Source organism: Erythrolamprus reginae, chromosome 8 (genome assembly GCF_031021105.1).
Source record: "Erythrolamprus reginae isolate rEryReg1 chromosome 8, rEryReg1.hap1, whole genome shotgun sequence".
Taxonomy (NCBI): domain Eukaryota; kingdom Metazoa; phylum Chordata; class Lepidosauria; order Squamata; family Dipsadidae; genus Erythrolamprus; species Erythrolamprus reginae.
The window spans coordinates 45653931-45673035 of NC_091957.1; the positions used below are offsets into that span (position 1 = coordinate 45653931).

The following is a 19105-nucleotide window of genomic DNA, read 5'->3' on the forward strand; positions in this document are numbered from 1 at the left end:
TTATTTATTAGATTTGTATGCCGCCCCTCTCCGAAGACTCGGGGCGGCTCACAACAGCAATAAAAAACAGTATAACAATGGAACAAATCTAATAATAAAATATATAAAACCCCCAACAATTAAAAACCATACAGCACATACACACCAAACGTGAAATATAGTAAGCCTGGGGGAGATGTCTTAGTTCCCCCATGCCTGGCGGTATAGGTGGGTCTTGAGTAACTTGCGAAAGACAAGGAGGGTGGGGGCCGTTCTAATCTCCTTTTATCCCTTTCTTCTGACCAGTTTGTCTTCTGCGTGCATAATTCACTGTCCCGCAGAAACGCAGATGGGGCCGCCTTGTGCCAAATTTCTCTTCCTTCATTTCGCTGAGCTTCCTCCCCATCCCACCCCATTTACCATCGTTAATGCCGCTTTGCTAGTCGAATAGAAGACTCGGCTTATTCCTCAAGATCCCTTACCACCACCACCACCGGGGGGGGGGGGGATAACAGGGGTGGGTGGGTATTGCTTCTCTATCCTGCAGCCAGAACAATTAGGGAAATGAGTTGTTTTTTCCTTTTAAGACGGCTTCAAAGCAACGTGAGCCTATAATTTGGGGGCCCTGCCTCCTGCCGGTCGTCTTGCAGATCTGACTTCTGTCTTCTCCGCCGTGCGAGAGCTTCTGCCGCAGCCCCGAATGAGCCGTTAACGGGCCAGGCATGCCGGCAGCCTCTTCCTTCCTTCCTTCATCTTCCCTCCCTGCCCTTTGCATCTTTTTCCAGAGGCGAAAGAGGAGATCAGCTGCGACCTTTTGTTAGACCCGCCCGGGGCCTCTGATCACGACGAGGAGGAGGAGGAGGAGGAGCGGGACTCGGACCGCCTCATGTTCGAGTTCTCGGAGAACCCGCTGCTTCCTTGCTACAACCTGCAAGTTTCCGTCTCCCGAGGGTAAGTCCTCGCGGGCAAGAATGTGGAGAGACACGCTCGGCGGCGGGTTTGAAAGCAGAGGCTTGTCTAGGAATCCCAGCCAGGAGAAGACAAGACGCCAATCGCGGGGGAAACAAAGGGGAAGCGTTGAGAGCATCTTTGGGGAAGGTTCCCCCTTTCTCTCCCCCTCTCCTGATTTCCGAGCTTGGGCAGAGCTGGGGGGGGGGGATTGCCAGCTGCTCAGGGAGAGGAAAGGCCTCCGGGCGACCCACTGTGGCAAACGACAGGCTGGCAAAAAACCTAACGCAAAAGAATGGAATTTATTGGGTGGGTGGGTGGGTGCAGGAGGCTCATTCTACAGATCGAAAGCCAGGATTTTAGCTGGGCTTGGAGGATCAGGCAGGGACGGTGAATCTCCAACCAGTTCCAAACGTGAGAAAATATTATTTTACCGAAAGAGTAGTAGATACTTGGAACAAACTTCCAGCAGACATGGTTGGTAAATCCACAGGAACTGAATTTAAACGTGCCTGAGATAAACGTAGATCCATCCTAAGATAAAATACAGGAAATAGTATAAGGGCAGACTAGATGGACCATGAGGTCTTTTTCTGCTGTCAATCTTCTATGTTTTTAAACCGTCCTGAATCGATTGATTGCTGTCAATCTTCTATGTTTCTATGTTTCTAAACCTTTCTTGAATACGTATGATTCAACCTAGGCATCTATATTTTGAACTTTGGAGCCCCATTCATTTAACACGCCAGATGACGTTTAATTTCCCCAATCTTCCAGCCAGCATCACGGAGCAACCAATTAATTTAATTTAATTAGTTATTTAATTATTAGATTTATAGGCCGCCATTCTCCTCGCAAACTCAGGGCGGGTGACAAAGGTAAAAATAGACACAGTAAATTAGATTAGATTTATTGGATTTATATGCCGCCCCTCTCCGCAGACTCTGGGCAGAGAAAGTTAAGTCAAATCTGGGGAGAGAGGCGGCCTCACCCCACCCAACAAACCCAGTTTTGAAGATTAGAGCAGGGGTCCCCAACCCCAGAGTGCGGCCCATTTACCAGGCCATGGTGCATTTGGAATTGGACAGCGGTGAAATCTACTTAACCTTCCCCTACTGGTTTGGAAGCTTATGATTTGCTTTTTCATCCTCTGCGCATGCGCAGGGGGCTTTGAGCATGTCCAGAGGGTTAATAAAAGGGTCATTCTTTGTCAAGTGGATCAGGTGAAATTGAAGCCTTATTTGAAAAGAAACCATCACAAAAACAACATATATGATAGAAAAAAAGTGTGCTTTCTGATGAAATAAAAAAGATGATTGATGGTGAGAAAACAGAGAGCGATAGAAAAAAACTTGCTCTTTCTAATGAAGATGATTGAAGGTGATAAGACAGAGCTCTGTTTTCTCACCTTCGACCATCTTCATTTTTATTTCATTAGAAAGAGCATGGGTTTTTTTCTCTCATATATATTTTTTTCGTGATGGTTTCTTTTCAAATAAGGGTGCAAAAATCATTCAAGTGGACAGCTGGTCCACTTGACAAAGAATGACCCCAAAAGAAAATGATGGCGGGTGGGTGGGTGGATGGGCAGACATGTGCACTGGAGCTGAGCTAGGGCAACAGCTCACGTGCCAGCAGACATGGTTTCTCCTGTCACCTCTGGCACGTGTGTCATAGGTTCGCCACCACAGTCACAAATTAATAAAATCATTGTATAATGTTAACAAAAAAACATTAAATGAAGCAATCTTCGGGGAGATTCTGGAAGAAAACAGCCGAGAAGCCTCTAGGGTCCCTGACCTCCCTTTGCCCCTCTTGTCTCCCGTCCAGGCCCTGCAACTGGTTCCTCTTCTCGGACGTCCTCAAGCGGCTGAAGCTCTCCTCCCGCATCTTCCAAGCTCGCTTCCCGCACTTTGAGGTGACGACTCTGCCCCGAGCCGAGTTCCAGCACCAGATCTCCCTCAGCCAGGTCTTGGCTCCTGAAGAAATCCAGGAATACGCGTGTCCCCCAGCGACTCCGGGCGCCATAGAGACAGTGGAGCTGGTCCGTTACCAGCCGGAGCTGGTCCGGTTGCTGGGCTCCGAAGTGGCGTTCGAAGCCTGGAGCAGCTGACGGGGCCCCTCCCCAACAGGCCAGCCGGAGAAACTCCCCACCACCACCACCACCATCTCCGCCACCCGTCGGACTGCACCGCCGAGGCAATAATGGACCAATGAGGCCGCCTTCTCCAGGCCGAAGGCAATGTCCCCCCCTCGATTGACTGGCGGGCGGAGAAAGGCCGGAAGCTGCCTCTTCCCTCACCCTCTTTCTCTCCCCCCCTACCCCCGGACTTGAAGTGTGCTCCCCCTCCCCTTTCTCACAGGCCTCGGTGGTTGGAACACATCTCCCCCTTTCCTCCCCCTCTTCATTTTTAAACCCTGTCCTGAGCTCTTCCAGGGTATTTATTTAATTAGTAATTTAATTTGTGGTGTTCCTTTGATTGGGGGGGAGGGTTTCCCCCCCCACTAGGTCTGTATCACTGTGATTCTTGGGAAGAGCGAGTTGCAGGAGAGGGGAAGGAGGAAGGGGGTGTCCTCCTAGAGCCCCCCCACCCCCAAATCCCGGCTGGACCAGAACTGCTGCTGCTTTTTCCTCCCTTGGGAGTTTACGAAAGACGAGGAGGGGAGTGGGGGGGGGGTGCCGCCCCACAGCGTTCCTCCTTTCATTTGGAGGGACATCCAGATGATTTTTGGGTTGGGGGGGTGCGTGATTCCCTCTTTGGCTCCCCCCCCCCCCCTTTCCCGGAAGATAATCTCATTTCTGCTGTTTTTAGAGAGGCGGACGGGGGGAACCGACTCGGTATGGAGCCAAAGGAGTTTTTTTTCAGTATTCTGGTCTGAAGTTTTTTTCACCCCTCCCTGCTAATTTTGGGGGGCTTTTTTGCGTGTTTTGTTTTTTAAAAAATTCTCCCTTGGTTCCAGTCGGTGGTTTTGGGGGGTTGGCCAGCCCCCCCATCTTCAGCCAGGAAGGTGGAGGAAAGCAGCCCGGCCTGGAGGGAGCGTGGGGCGACTTTTGAGGGGCATGGATGGTACAGTTTTAATGTACAGGTGCTAACCGAGGACTGGGCGGTCCCATTTTTTTAACCGTCTCTCCCTCTGGACCGGGATGCGGGTGGAGGTGTCGGGATGCTTTTATTCATTCTTTTGTGTTGCGGCCCACCTCGCCCCACCCTCCCATCTTCCCACCCATTCTTTTTCAAGGAGGCAGCCTGCCCCTTTGACTCCCCCATCCCTAATAAGCAAAACCACTGTTTTTATCTCTCTCCCCCCCCCCCCCCCTTCTTTCTAATGTCAAGGCTTCGGCCTTTTGGGTGTTTATTCTGGCTGCTGGTTCCACCCCCCCTTTTTTTCTTCCCTTGATTTGTTTTATTCTTGAACAAGGCTTTGGTGTCAAAAAACACTTCTGTACAGAAAAACCTGCATCAGGGCTCCCGTCTCCTGTGTCTCATTTCTGGGGCCGGGTTCGAGGGGGGGCTCTTTGCACGAAAAGCGGGGGTGGTGGTGCAGCACTGCAGGCTATTACAGCTAACTGCCAGCTGTCGTTCAGCAGTTCAAATCTCACCACCGCCTCGAGGTTCACTCAGCCTTCCATCCTTCCGAGGTGGGTCAAATGAGGACCCAGATGGTTGGGGGCAAGAGGCTGATTCTGTAAACCGCTTAGAGATGGCATAAAGCACTGTAAAGCAGTATATAAGCCAGTGTTTCCCAACCGTGGCAACTTGAAGACATTTGGACTTCAACTCCCAGAATTCCCCAGCCCTGGGGAATTCTGGGAGTTGAAGTCCAGATACCTTCAAGTTGCCAAGGTTGGGAAACACTGGTCTAAGTGCTATTGCTATAGTTAACTCTGCCCACTGCCAGCAGTTCGATCCTGACCGGCTCAAGCCTTCCGTCCTTCCAAGGTGGGTAAAATGGGCATCCAGATTGTTGGGGGGCGAGATGCTCATTCTTTAAACCCCTTTGAGAGGGCTATAAAAGCACTATGAAGCGGTATATAAGTGCTATTGCTCTGATATTGCGACTTCTCTTTTGGGGCAAGGGAGGAGGGGGTGGGATTACCATACTGCATTGTGATTCGCAAGGCAGAGTGGCTGGGGCCCCTTCGCCTGGTGAACGATAGCCGCTCCCTAGCTTTATCCTGACCACAGGGAGAATTGGGGGGGGGGGGGGAGAGAAATGTTTTCTCCTTGATCAAAATTCAGCCTCTTTTCTCTTTGCAGGCTGTTGTCAAACCCATCTGAGCTTCTTTTTCAGGAGGGGGGGATGAGCAATTTCTTCCCAGGGACTGTGCTGAATTTTGCTCCGCTTCACCAACAATAAGAAGGGTAGAAGTTGAAGGTGGCAGAAAAGTTGATGGAGGAAACGGGGACCGATCCGAACTTCCGGCTTTTTCTTCTCGAGCTGCCTAAAGCTATTCTCCCCCCACCCCCCCATCAGTGCCTTTGTTTCCACCAGTGAAATTGTGATTTTTAAAAAAAACAGTTGGGAGAGCCACACACACCCACCCCGGTTTTTAAGAACAGCTTTCAATTCTTTTGTTCTTTAGCACAGGGACAACCATGCCTCGAATGAGTAAGAATCTCCATAGATTTACAGAAGGGCTCCCCCCCCCCCCAAGTTCTCGCCACCACTCCCTAGGGCAGTGATGGCGAACCTATGGCACAGGTGCTGCAGGCGGCACGCGGAGCCCTAGCTCAACTCCAACGTGCATATGTGTGCTGGCCAGCTGATTGTACAGAAATTCCTTCCTATGCATGCGCAGAAGTCAAATCTTGTGCCAGCGCATGCTGGACGCTCGCACGCCCATGCCGGTCACTGGGACCGCTGACGACAGGGTGTCCCTTCACTGATTCAGAGACCGGTGCAGAAGGAGAGAACTTCACTCCATTAAAACATTTGATAAAAATAAAAATGGAGGGTGAGTAGTGGTGGGGTTGTTTCCAGCCCAATCGTGACATGCAAATGGGGACAGACTCAGCAGGAAACCACAGACGTTGCTCCACCCCAGCTTACTCCCTCCTCAGCATATCAAAGGGTTTTCCCAGGACCCAAGGAGACATCTCCAGTCTTCAACTCCCAGTCTTAAAAGTGGCCAAGGGAGGAAAGTTATCTTGTGATTGTGCGTGACTTACAGGAGGGTCTCAAAGGTGCCTTTTTTTCAAAGAAGCATCTGAACTTTCCTGGGGTTTTTTTTGAAGACCTTTCGCTTCTCATCTGAGGGGCTTCTTCAGCTCTTTCACCCCAGAAGCTGGAGAGGCTTCTCGGATGAAGAAGGGAAACTTCTTCAAAGAAAAAAGAAAGTCCAGCTGCCCCTTGAAAAAGCATCTCCGGGACAACTGAGGGCCTCCAAGTGGCCTGAATGACCCTCTAAAGCGGGTATGCAAAGTTGGCTCTTCGATGACTTGTGGACTTCAATTCCCAGGATTCCTGGGCCAGTCGTGCTAGCTCAGGAATCCTGGGAGCTGAAGTCCACGTGTCACAGAAGAGCCAACTTCTGCCTACGCCTGTTCTAAAAGGATGCTGTCTGCAAGGAATATAAACCATTTCTCACTATCATGTCAGAGCTGAAGAAGCTTTTGGGATGAAAAGCGAAACGTCTTCGAAGAAAAAACTAGAAAGTCCAGTTGCCTCCTTGAAAAAGCACCTTTGGGACAACCATGACCTGGATGATTGAGGATCTCCAAAGACTTACAGAAATACCTCCCCCTCCCCGCCTTCTACTCATCCCCTCCCAGTTCTGATCGGCACAGGATTTACAGCTGCAGTAAGGCACACACGGGCAAAGAGCATAGCTAATCTAAGACATGTTTCTTGTAAAGTGTCCAGGTGTTTCCTCAATCTCCTGTGCAAAATTTCCCCATTTGCTTTGTAATACAGTAATACCTCGTCTTACGAACTTAATTGGTTCCGGAAGTAGGTTCGTAAAGCAAAACGTTCGTAAGACGAAACATTGTTTCCCACAGGAAACAATGTAAAAGCGATTAATGCGTGCAAAGGGGGGGAAATTGCAAAATGGCGCTCCGCGGGGCGCCACCGCCTGGCTGTCACCTTTTAAAACAGCCGGGGGGCTTCTCGGCGTTCTCCCGAACCCGAACTTTTCAGGTTCGGGAGGCCGCCGAGAAGCGCTGTCGCCCGCCTGTCACCTTCTTAAACAGCAGGGGGGCTTCTTGGCGTTCTCCTGAATCCGGAAGTTCGGGTTCGAGTTCCAGAGGCCGCCGAGAAGCACCCGGCTGTTTCAGAAGGTTACAGCCGGGCGGCGCCACTCGGCAGAGCGCTGTTTTTGCGATCGGCAGCAGCGTTTTCGGCTGATCTGGAGGCTGGAAAGGAGGTGGGGAATCCCAATAGGGAATTCCATGGGCGGAGCTTTGACGTCACAAAGACGTCCTTCCTGGTCAGCTGGAATGTGACTTCCGGGTTCGGGTTTGGGAGAACGCCGAGAAGCCCCCCTGCTGTTTAAGAAGGTGACAGGTGGGCGGTGGCGCTTCTTGGCGGCCTCCCGAACCCGAACCCAAAAAGTTTAGGTTTGGGTTCAAGTTTGGGAGAAAGCCGAGAAACCCCCCAGCTGTTTTAAAAGGTGACAGCCGGGCGGCGGTGGCGCCCAGCGGAGCGCCATTTTGCGATCTGCGGTGGGTTCGTAAGGCGAAAAAAGTTCGTAAGAAAAGGCAAAAATTTTCTGAACCCCAGGTTCGTATCTCGAACTGTTCGTATCACGAGGCACCACTGTACTTAAAAACAAACTCTTGTCTTGACTCAAGAGGATCTTGAGCTCCTCAGCAGTGGCTGGGAAAACACTCCAAAAATAAAAGCCCCTAGTTGGCATCTTCTTACCTGCTACTCTGTCCTAAAAAAAAGTAGTTCCAGTAGCGGGAAAGATCGTGACGCCCGCAAACCGCTGGTTGCAACCGCTCCTCCTCTGCGGTTAACTTAATGCCCCAATTAAAGAGCAGAGAGAAGTGGTAATCCAAGCTGGTTGGATCTTCGTCAAAGTTAATCTCATTTAATTCACGGTGGCTCTCCGCCCCCAAAAAAGGGGCGGTAGCCCAATATTCACATTTGCTCCAGAGTGTCAGGAAGACCCACAAATTTGAGACGATCGTACAAACAAAGGCGCCCCCCTCTCTGTCCGTTTGCAAAATGCAATGCAGACTGATCTTCTCAGGCGTTCATTCTTCGTGGATGTTAAAAAGTTTGGCCACTTCGTTCAAGTCAGAATGCTCTTCCCCATCCTTGATGATCTGCAAGGGGAAAAGGAAGCGGGTTTTTTTCAGTAAAAGCCCTTTTCCGGCCTCCCTCTCTCTCTGTGTCGGATCTATTTTTGTCCCATCCAACCGAAGCCCACTTAAAAGACAATTTCTAACAGTTATCGGCTGCTTCCTTTATCCTGGCAAGAAAACTAAAGGGGAAACTCACCCCACTTTGCTGTATCTCACTCATCCTTCATTACTCTGCATTCTAGCATAGTTTTATGCTTGCCTACGTCACTAAACAGCCTTTCTTGTAGATTCTTAGCTACTGATGAATAGTGGATGTAAAGGCAGAGGGAGTGGGGGGAAAAGGATTAACCCAATCCATAATTATAAGGTCAAAGGATTTTGATGTTACAAGGTGGAAAAGGAGAAATTGTTCACTGCTGGAGCACTTCGTATTTTTATTGAAACACTCTTCTTTCTTTCTTTCCTTCCCTTCCTTTCTCTCTCTCTCTCAACAATACGATAGCTAAATCCAATTAATTAAAACAAAGCAAGCCATCTAAAATTCCTAGTTTTGTTAAAAATTCGTCGGCCAGGGAGCTGAGATCTAATCACCCCAAGCCTGACAGCATAAATGAGTCTTAAGACTTGCAAAAGGCGAGGAGGGTGGGGGCAGTACGAATCTCCAGGGGGAGCTGATTCCAGAGGGCCGGGCCCCCCACAGAGAAGGCTCTTCCCCTCGGTCCTGCCAAATGACATTGTGTAGTTGACAGGACCTGGAGAAGACCGACTCTGTGGGAACTGACCGGTCGCTGGGACTCATATGGCAGAAGGCGGTCCCGCAAGTAATTTGGCCCGATGCCATGTAGGGCTTTATTGGCCATTACCAACACTTTATTTATCCCTAAATTCAGCTGCCAACATCTGTATTTCCCACTGGCGGTCTATCCCAAGATTCAGCAAATGCGCCATTCTCCTTCCCTCATCTCTATATGCTGGAGGTGACTCCCAAGGCATCAAACCATGTTACACTGTCTCCTTGGCCTATTACTAAGCTCCCTTCTAAACAAAGAAAAAAAGATTTTGACCAAGTTAATCATATCCAACAGGAGGACTAGGTATTTTCTTAATCATGTCTGATTCTTGACGATTGCATGGAATAGTCTCTGCAGTTTTCTTGGCAAGGTGTTTCAGAAGGGAGCCTTCCTGGAGCTAAGGGAAAGGGACCAGCCCAAGGCCACCCAGCTAGTTCTGTGCTTAAGGCAGGAGGGGAGGTCACAATCTTGCAGTTTTCAGCCTGATGCCTTAACATTTACACACACACACACACAATGTAATCTGTAATTTGACATGCTAAAGACAGGGTGTCCAGCAAATCGGGGAATTATTGGGGAAATCAGTTCAGGAAATATCAGGAAATTATCAGGGAATTGGTGAAAAAAATGGAATAAATCCGGGAAAAAATGTATTAAAATGTTTAAAAGTCAGGGGAAAATCATGTAAAAAACCCCAATGGATTGTGCTGCCTGGCAGTCAAGCAAAAATGAGCATAACTGTGGCAACAACTTGCTTCCCCAGCTACTGATATATCTCCACGGCTTAGCCGTTTGGTATGACGTCAACTACGACTGCGCAAGTTATAGGGGAATACAAGTCCATACAAATCCAATCAATCAATCAATCAATAAATAAATAAACAATCAAATAAATAAACAAATAAAATACACAAATAAATAAATAAAATGAACAAATAAATAAAACAAACAAACAAATAAATAAATAAATATCAGGGAATTTCAAAATGCTTTCCCCCTGGACACCCTGTAAAGAATTCCAATTAAAAGTGAATCGAAACCATTCATGTCTTTCTTCCTCAAACCCAGTTGATTCCATGCACCCACCCAGCGCCCCCTCCCCGAACATAAAAGAGTCGCGCAAGCTGACCTTCCGAGCGATTGGCATCCGGTTGAAGATGTTCCACAGAACCATTCCTACCACCACTTTGCCCTGGAGGTAGAAAACGACTCCTTTCCCGTAATCCTCTCCCTGCTGTGGAGCTTGCGGAGTGGAAAGGGAGGCTGCGGAGACCTTCAGCTCTGGGGCTTCCAGTTCGGTTTCACTCTCTGAACGGATTCCAGTTCCTGGATTGGACGCCAATCAGACACAAACTGGATCAACAATTGCCCGCCCCCCCCCCCCCCCGAGATGTTTTCCCACCACACCAAGGAGGCCCCGTGTTTTCAAAACACTTTCATTTCCATTGGGCAGAAATGAGTAGCTTGTTCAACCCTACAGATAAAGAGGCTACTTCCTCCTAGCATGCTACGCCTTAAACGTGAATGAACCAGGTTACGCTGGCAAACTGAAGTGTGTGACAAAGGCCTTGGAAGGAATATCTATTGAGGATAGTTGAGATATTTAGATGTACTCAATCCGGCGATAAGAATACCAGGGAGACAGCAATGATGAAGCATTTAAAGATCAAATAAGAAATCATATGTGTAGGTTGACGGGAGGCAGAGCCTGGGGGTGGAATTAAAAGAGGGCTCAGCCTAGAATCTCTATGTGGTCATAAGCAAACTAAACATTGAGCCGTATCTAACTCCAAGCAGGTGCTAACAGTTGGGAAGATTCCACTGCATAGGCATTGTTGTGGTTAGCTCTGGCCCAGCTCCTGCCCCAAGGACTGTGGATGTGGGGGAGACATCCACATGCTGCAGGCCTGTTTTGCCCCCCCCCCCCGGTGGAATCTGCTGATGAAGGCTCCTCTGACCAAGAAGACATGAGTGACAGGGAGGAGGAGAGTGTGGCAGACAGCTCAGAAGGAGATCAATTATCTAGCTCCTCCTTGGATTCAGAACAAGAGTTAATGATACAGCCACGCATGCGGAGAGCGATGCATAGACAACAACAACTGAGAGATTATTATCAAAGAACATGAGGCCACCTGTGGTTGGGTGGGGCTGTGGTCATTAGCGAGGCTGTGGGTTTGGCCATTGTGGAGGATTATCTGATCCTTGTGTTTCGTGCCTGCTTTGCTGACTTTGACCTTTTGTGTGCTGATTTTTCCCCGCTTTGAAACTAAACCAGAGCAAAGTGTGTGTCACTTTGTGAAAGAAGGACTGTGAATTGTCTCACAGCTGCAAGCTAAGTATCTCAGAACTGATAAGGGACTTGTATAAATTACCAGTTTGTTTGGAGACGAGTGCTCTTTGCTATACCAAAAGAGGGCTTGGTTTAAGTGAATTTTCATTATAAAGAACATTGTTTTGAATTTTCAAACTTGTGTGTGTCTGAAATTTGTACCTGTGAATTTTTGGGAGGATTCTACCAGAGAGCCCGACAGAACAGGCATGAGTACCAATAAATCAGTTTATTGGACCTTCACGTGTAGATCTGGTCTCTTGTGCCTGACAAATAGCAAAAATTGTTCATGGTGGTTTCATGTTCTTCTGGGTTTCTGATGCACACACAATAATCAGATGTTTGGGGATTTGTGGGCTCATGCAAGAAGTAAGGCTTACACAAATAATAAACGCTGGTGTGGCCTTCCCAGGTAGCCTGGTCCACACAATCGAAAACAATATCTACAGCAATAATTTAGAATCTTAACCTGATTCCTCCGTGGCAGATTTCGGGGTGTCCTTTGCTGTCCCTTTAGCAAATACCCCCACGGTGGGCAAACTGCTGTCCACAATGCCAATAGCTTCGTATCCAACGTCTGGGCCTAGGTCGCTCCTAAAATAAAGCAGGGAGAACATATAATATCGGGATTAACTTAGAAAGGAATGATGAAATACTAGGAATTTTGCTATTGACATAAAGAGAGCTCTCTCTCTCTTTGAACCTTTGGACTTAAAATGAACATATGTAGCAGCACCAATTTTTGGGGGGGTGCCACAAAAAACAACCACAACTCCTTCCGCAAATGCAAATGACACTCAAAATATTGTTTTCCTGACAATCTACACACAGGCGTTGGGGAGCAAAGTCCAGATCGCTGAAAAGTGAGTCGTTCTTTTTAACAATAATGAACTTGATTACATATAATCAGTATGGTTCCTCTGGTATGTTTAGCATTTTTCCTTTCGGTCAGGTCACAAGTGACAGCTCGGTGGCAACTTTAGGAAGGACTTGCAAGGAGATTTTGAATTCACCCTGCAGTCATGAGCTGATTCACCCACTCTACAAGACTGTGGCCAGGGATTTAATTCACCCACTGCATGATGCCTGCAGCCCCACTGAATTCAACCACTGCATGCCTACAGCCATGGACTGAATTCACTCACTGCACGCCTGTGTCCAGGGATTTAACCACTGAATGCCTGCAGGCATGAACTTATTAATTCATCCACTGCATGCCTGCAGCCACAGACTGAATTCACCCACTGCATGCCTGTGTCCAGGGATTTAATTCACCCACTGCATGCCTGCAGCCATAGACTGAATTCACCCACTGCATGCCTGCAGCCACACTGAATTCAATCACTGCATGCCTACAGCCATGGACTGAATTCACTCACTGCACGCCTGTGTCCAGGGATTTAATTCAACCACTGCATGCCTGCAGCCACAGACTGAATTCACTCACTGCATGCCTGCAGGCATGAACTTAATTCATCCACTGCATGTCTTCACCCGTAGTAGATCCATGCAGAGCAGAGCTAGGCAGAAGCAACACCTATAGGACAGTCTCAGGAATTATCTCCAGCCTTTAACAGCTGTGGCCAGAGGTGTCTGCGTTTTATTCTGTGCTGCCTTTATGTGCATTGGGAAGCACAGGGTGGGCTGGAGGCCTTCTCTTCCGGCTCCTGGGTAGAGGAGGGTGGGCAACATCAGCAGACTTGTGAGCTGCCTCCAGCTGCCTCCCCAGTGTGCAAGAAAGCACCCACATCTTTTATTGCTTCTCTCTGCCATTCCCTCCTCTCTATGGAGTATTCCCCTCCTTCCAGGTGTCAGGTAGAGCGAACTGGGGACTAAAACATATGAAAAATGGTTGATGGAATGGCGCATGGCTGGTCTAGTGAAGAGAAGGACCAGGGGAGACAGGATAGCAGTCTTCCAATGAGCCGGGGTGGCGCCGCAGGTAGAGTGCTGTACTGCAGGCCACTGAAGCTGACTGTAGATCTGAAGGTCAGCAGTTCAAATCTCATCACCGGCTCAAGGTTGACTCAGCCTTCCATCCTTCCGAGGTGGGTCAAATGAGGACCCGGATTGTGGGGGCAATAGGCTGGCTCTGTTAAAAAAGTGCTATTGCTAACATGTTGTAAGCTGCTCTGAGTCTAAGGAGAAGGGCGGCATAAAAATTGAATGAATGAACGAACGAACGAACGAACGAACGAACGAACGAACGAACGAATGAATAAATAAATAAATAAATATGTGAGGGGCTGCCACAGGGAGGAGGGGGTCAAGCTATTTTCCAAAGCAGCCAAAGACCAGACAGGGAATAATGGATGGAAGCTGACCAAGGAGAGATTCAACCTGGAAATAAGGAGAAATTTTCTGACAGTGAGAACAATCAACCCATGGAACAGAAGTTGCCTTCAGACGTTGTGGGAGCTTCATCCCTGGAGGCTTTCAAGAAGAGGCTGGACTGCCATCTGTCAGAAATGGTATAGGGTCTCCCCTTTGGGCAGGGGGTTGGACTACTTTCAGACTTGTGGACTTCAACTCCCAGAAGCCTATGCTGGCTGGAGAATTCTGGGAATTGAAGTCCACAAGTTTTAAAGTTTCCAAGTTTGAAGACTTCAGGACTAGATGATCTACAGTACAAGGTCCTTTCCTACGCTGTCCATCTATAATCTATAATCTAACCCATATCGTTTTTATTATTTATTTATTTATTTATTGGATTTGTATGCCGCCCCTCTCCGTAGACTTGGGGCGGCTCACAACAATGATAAAAACAACATGTAACAATCCAATCCAATAATAAAATAACTAAAAAAAACCTTATTATAAAAACCAAACATACATACAGACATACCATGCGTAAATTGTAAAGGCCTAGGGGGAAAGAGTATCTCAGTTCCCCCATGCCTGACGGCAGAGGTGGATTTTAAGAAGCTTACGAAAGGCGAGGAGGGTGGGGGCAATTCTAATCTCTGGGGTGAGTTGGTTCCAAAGGGCCGGGGCCGCCACAGAGAAGGCTCTTCCCCTGGGTCCTGCCAAGCGACATTGTTTAGTTGACGGGACCCGGAGAAGGCCCACTCTGTGGGACCTAACTGGTCGCTGGGATTCGTGCGGCAGAAGGCGGACTGAAAGAATTCAAAGGAATGAAAAGTTACCAAAACATGGACTGGTGCCAATACGGCTTTGAGGCTCCGGTCATGTTTTCTCCTGCCAGCCGGCCACTCACAACGGCGTGGTCGTGATGCTCCACTCGTCTCCTGCCTAGTTTGATGTCATAAAAACACGCAGCATCTCCTGCCTGTATGGAGGGAGGAAAAGAATAAGGAAGGTGAGACAGAGAAGACGACATTCAAGAGCAAAAAACGCCTTTCCGCCCTCGCCTTTGCTGGCACGGCTACATTTTGGGGATTATTTTTTTCTCGATTTGGGAAAATTAAGCATGAGATTCACACGAGAGTGGTGCAAGGATGGGGTTACAGAAGTCCTTTCCAGCACATTTTTACTTACTTACTTACTTACTTACTTACTTACTTACTTACTTACTTACTTACTTACTTACTTACTTACTTACTTACTTACTTACTTACTTACTTACTTACTTATTGGATTTGTATGCCGCCCCTCTCCGGAGACTCGGGGCGGCTAACAGCAATAATAAAACAGCATATAATAATAATCCAATACTAAAAACAGTTAAAAGCCCATTATTATAAAAACCAAACATACATACAGACATACCATGCATAAAATTGTAAAGGCCTAGGGGGAAAGAGTATCTCAATTCTCCCATGCCTGGCGGCAGAGGTGGGTTTTAAGAAGCTTACGAAAGGCAAGGAGGGTGGGGGCAATTCTAATCTCTGGGGGGAGTTGGTTCTAGAGGGCCGGGGCCGCCACAGAGAAGGTTCTTCTCCTGGGTCCCGCCAAGTGGCATTGTTTAGTTGACGGGACCCGGAGAAGACCCACTCTGTGGGACCTAACTGGTCACTGGGATTCATGCAGCAGAAGGTGGTCCCTGAGATATTCTGGTCCGGTGCCATGAAGGGCTTTATAGGTCATAACCAGCACTTTGAATTGTGACCGGAAACTGATCCGCAACCAATGCAGACTGCGGAGTGTTGGTGTAACATGGGCATATTTGGGAAAGCCCATGATTGTTCTCGCAGCTGCAATCTGCACGATCTGAAGTTTCCAAACACTTTTTCCCCCTTTGCTGGCTTTCCTTGTTTGTAGGGAGCAAATTGTAAGTCTTTGACTTACAATCGTGCCTTTAGCGACTGTTCAAAATTATAACAGCACTGAAAAAAAGAATTTACGACTGTTTTTCACCCTTAGGATCGTTGTAGCATCCCGGTGATTACATGAAAATTCCCTCAATACTGTCGAACTATTTATGAAGGCTGCACTACTATTAATCTTCTCATCCTTCCCATCACCCGTCTCCTCCCACAAATGACAGTATGGTTGTAACTTTGTTGCTTGTATCCTTACAATTTATATTGACTGGCTCCTAATATGATTTGATGGCTTGTTTGTACCTTAGGACAATTATTGAGTGTTGTATCTTATGATTCTCGACAAATTTATCTTTCTTTACACTGAGAGCATTTGCACCAAAAACAAATTCCTTGTGTGTCCAATCACCCTTGGCCAATAAGAAACATAGAAACATAGAAGACTGACGGCAGAAAAAGACCTCATGGTCCATCTAGTCTGCCCTTATGCTATTTCCTGTATTTTATCTTAGGACGGATATATGTTCATCCCAGGCATGTTTAAATTTCAGTTACTGTGCATTTACCAACCACGTCTTCTGGAAGTTTGTTCCAAGCATCTACTACTCTTTCAGTAAAATAATATTTTCTCACGTTGTCTCTGATCTTTCCCCCAACTAACCTCAGATTGTGCCCCCTTGTTCTTGTGTTCACTTTCCTATTAAAACACTTCCCTCCTGAACCTTATTTAACCCTTAAACATATTTAAATGTTTCGATCATGTCTTCCCTTTCCCTTCTGTTCTCCAGACTATACAGATTCAGTTCATTAAGTCTTTCCTGATAGGTTTTATGCTTAAGACCTTCCACCATATTTGTAGCCCATCTTTGGACCCCTTAAATAATAAACAATTGCATTCTATTCTATCTATATTCTATTCTATTCTAATTATTCTATTCTAATTCTATTCATTCATTCATTATTCTATTCTATATTCTATTTTAATAAATCTATTCTATTCTATTCTGCTTAAACATGGTGGCAAGAAAAGTTGAAAAATGGGGCACAACTCACTTAACAGCCGTTTCATTTAGCAACACATTTTGAGCTCCATTGCAGTTGTAAGTCAAGGACTACCTGTTTGAAGCTTGACGGTGGGATCGGAGAGTCCTTACCAGATCGCACAACTGATCTACGTGTTGACTAGGACTCTTTGTAAGATCTTTGTGATGCCATTCAAACTTACCACCCAGATATTGGAGCGGGCCTGCAGCTCAGCGTTAACTCTAAAGCCCCCGAAATCAGAATCCACCTCCAAGCCGGCTGACTTTGCCAGCTCGACGTTGGGCTCCAAGCCCACAGCTGCCACAATGTGATCCGTCTCCACCTGAGCAGAAGAAAAAGCAGACACCACTGTTTATACTACGCATTTCAAAGGGGGTTTTAGGATGAAAGAGCCAAAGGGGCAGGTTACACAATAGTAAGGAACAATAGTAAAACACACAGGAGGGGAATGAAGAATGTGAATTTGTGTCCGTGAAACAGATCAAACTGTTCTCTAAGCTGCATCCTTTTAGCAGTTTTATAGCTTCTGCAGAGACATTTGTCACAAGGCCCCTCTGGGAAAATCTCTGTGGCGGCCCCAGCCCTATAGAACGAGTTCCCTCCAGAGATACGTACTGCCCCCACTCTCCCTGCCTTCCATAAAGTTTTAAGACCCACCTCTGCCGGCAGGCTTGGCACCATTGAAATTTTAATACTTTGCCCCACCCAATGAATGAATGAATGAATGAATGAATGAATGAATGAATGAATGTATGATGCATGATGTTTGAATCTGCTTGGTTGGTTTTTAACTATGGGGATTTTTAGTCATAATTTTATATAGATTGCTATCATGTTATATTATGTTGTAAGTCGCCCTGAGTCTCAGGAGAAGGGCAGCATAGAAATCGGATAGATAGATAGATAGGTAGGTAGGTAGGTAGGTAGGTAGGTAGTTTAGGTAGATTGGTAGATAGATAGATAGATAGATGGATGGATGGATGGATGGATGGATGGATGGATGGATGGATGGATGGATGGATGGATGGAGGGAGAGAGGGAGGGAGGGAGAATGAATACCCACAGAAGAAGAAGTTTTATATAAAATATTAATGTGTGGACAGACTAATGCTTGAATTAAAAGAAAAAAATGAGACTGAATATTATGAAATTATAAATTATTATAATAATTTATAAATTATATCACTAGGGTGAAGAAAGTAGAACCAAGATTTTAAATTAAGAAAACTATGGAGAAGTAAAATACATGTGCTTGCATGTGTGTGTCTGTGTGTGGGTGTGTGTATATACATACATACATACACAGACACACATGTATATATATATATTTATGTTATATATATTTCACCTTAGCACAAAGCCAAAAGCACCAGCCTGAAGATGACAAATGAGACCTCGTTGAAACGTCGCCAGGAATCTCTGAAACTTACATGGGAAGAAACCCAAACATGCCAAGACCTACCTTGTTATGTGTGTTTGTTTGATCAATAATTTTTTAAAAAAAATTAAAAACACAATGAGCTGAAGAAGCTTCTTGGATGAGAAGCAAAAAAATGGACATCAGAAAGTCCAGTTGCCTCTTGAAAAAAGCACCTTTGAGACAACCATGAGCAGAATGACTGAGAATTCCCATAGACATTAAGTAGCTTGTAGCTGACACACTCCACCCCCTGCGTTTCTTGTTCTGGTGTGAGTGTTTGTGTGTGTGTGTGTGTGTGTGTGTGTGTGTGTGTGTGTGTAGAAGATGGAGAAACAGGATCAATGTAGAAGGACACCTTGGTTTCATCACCTCGAGGTTCGACTACTGTAACGCTCTCTACATGGGGCTACCTTTGAAGAGTGTTCGGAAACTCCAGATCGTGCAGAATGCAGCTGCGAGAGCAATCATGGGCTTTCCCAAAAATGCCCATGTAACACCAGCACTCCAGTTTCTGGTCACAATTCAAAGTGTTGGTTATGACCTATAAAGCCTTTCATGGCACCGGACCAGAATATCTGCGAGACCGCCTTCTGCCGCATGAATCTCAGCAGCCGGTTAGGTTCCACAGAGTTGGCCTTCTCCGGGTCCCGTCGACTAAACAATGTCGTTTGGCGGGTCCCAGGGGAAGAGCCTTCTCTGTGGCGGCCCCACCCTCTGGAACCAGCTCCCCCCAGATATTAGGATTGCCCCCACCCTCCTTGCCTTTCGTAAACTCCTTAAAACCCACCTCTGCCGTCAGGCATGGGGGAACTGAGATATCTCCCCTTGCCTATGTAGTTTTATGTATGGTGTGTCTGTGTGTATGGTTTTTAAATAATGGGGCTTTTAGACTTTTAATGTTAGATTTGTTATTTTAGACTTTTAATGTTAGATTTGTTATTTTAGACGTTTAATATTAGATTTGTCATTGTATATTGTTTTATCACTGTTGTGAGCCACCCCGAGTCTGCGGAGAGGGGCGGCATACAAATCTAATAAATAATAATAATAATAATAATAATAATACTAGGAACCAATGAAATCTCAGGAGCTTGGAGGTGGGACCAAGTAGGTGTTCC

At 46.9% G+C, this 19105-nt stretch overlaps 2 protein-coding genes across 2 annotated transcripts in view; one reads left to right on the top strand and one right to left on the bottom strand.

The window, feature by feature from the left end:
• BCORL1 (BCL6 corepressor like 1) overlaps nt 1-4394 on the top strand; it is a 41730-nt gene extending 37336 nt beyond the window's left edge. Inside the window, exons 13-14 of the mRNA XM_070759833.1 lie at nt 765-930; nt 2758-4394. Of these exons, the coding sequence (XP_070615934.1) occupies nt 765-930; nt 2758-3040 (449 nt within the window). The 3' untranslated portion in view covers nt 3041-4394. The remainder of the gene's footprint in view (nt 1-764; nt 931-2757) is intronic.
• A 3553-nt stretch (nt 4395-7947) lies between these two features.
• The window catches only part of AIFM1 (apoptosis inducing factor mitochondria associated 1), a 34020-nt gene continuing 22862 nt past the window's right edge, over nt 7948-19105 (bottom strand). Inside the window, exons 13-17 of the mRNA XM_070759838.1 lie at nt 16749-16889; nt 14447-14589; nt 11770-11894; nt 10101-10297; nt 7948-8201 (exon numbers count right to left, since the gene is read on the bottom strand). Of these exons, the coding sequence (XP_070615939.1) occupies nt 8130-8201; nt 10101-10297; nt 11770-11894; nt 14447-14589; nt 16749-16889 (678 nt within the window). The 3' untranslated portion in view covers nt 7948-8129. The remainder of the gene's footprint in view (nt 8202-10100; nt 10298-11769; nt 11895-14446; nt 14590-16748; nt 16890-19105) is intronic.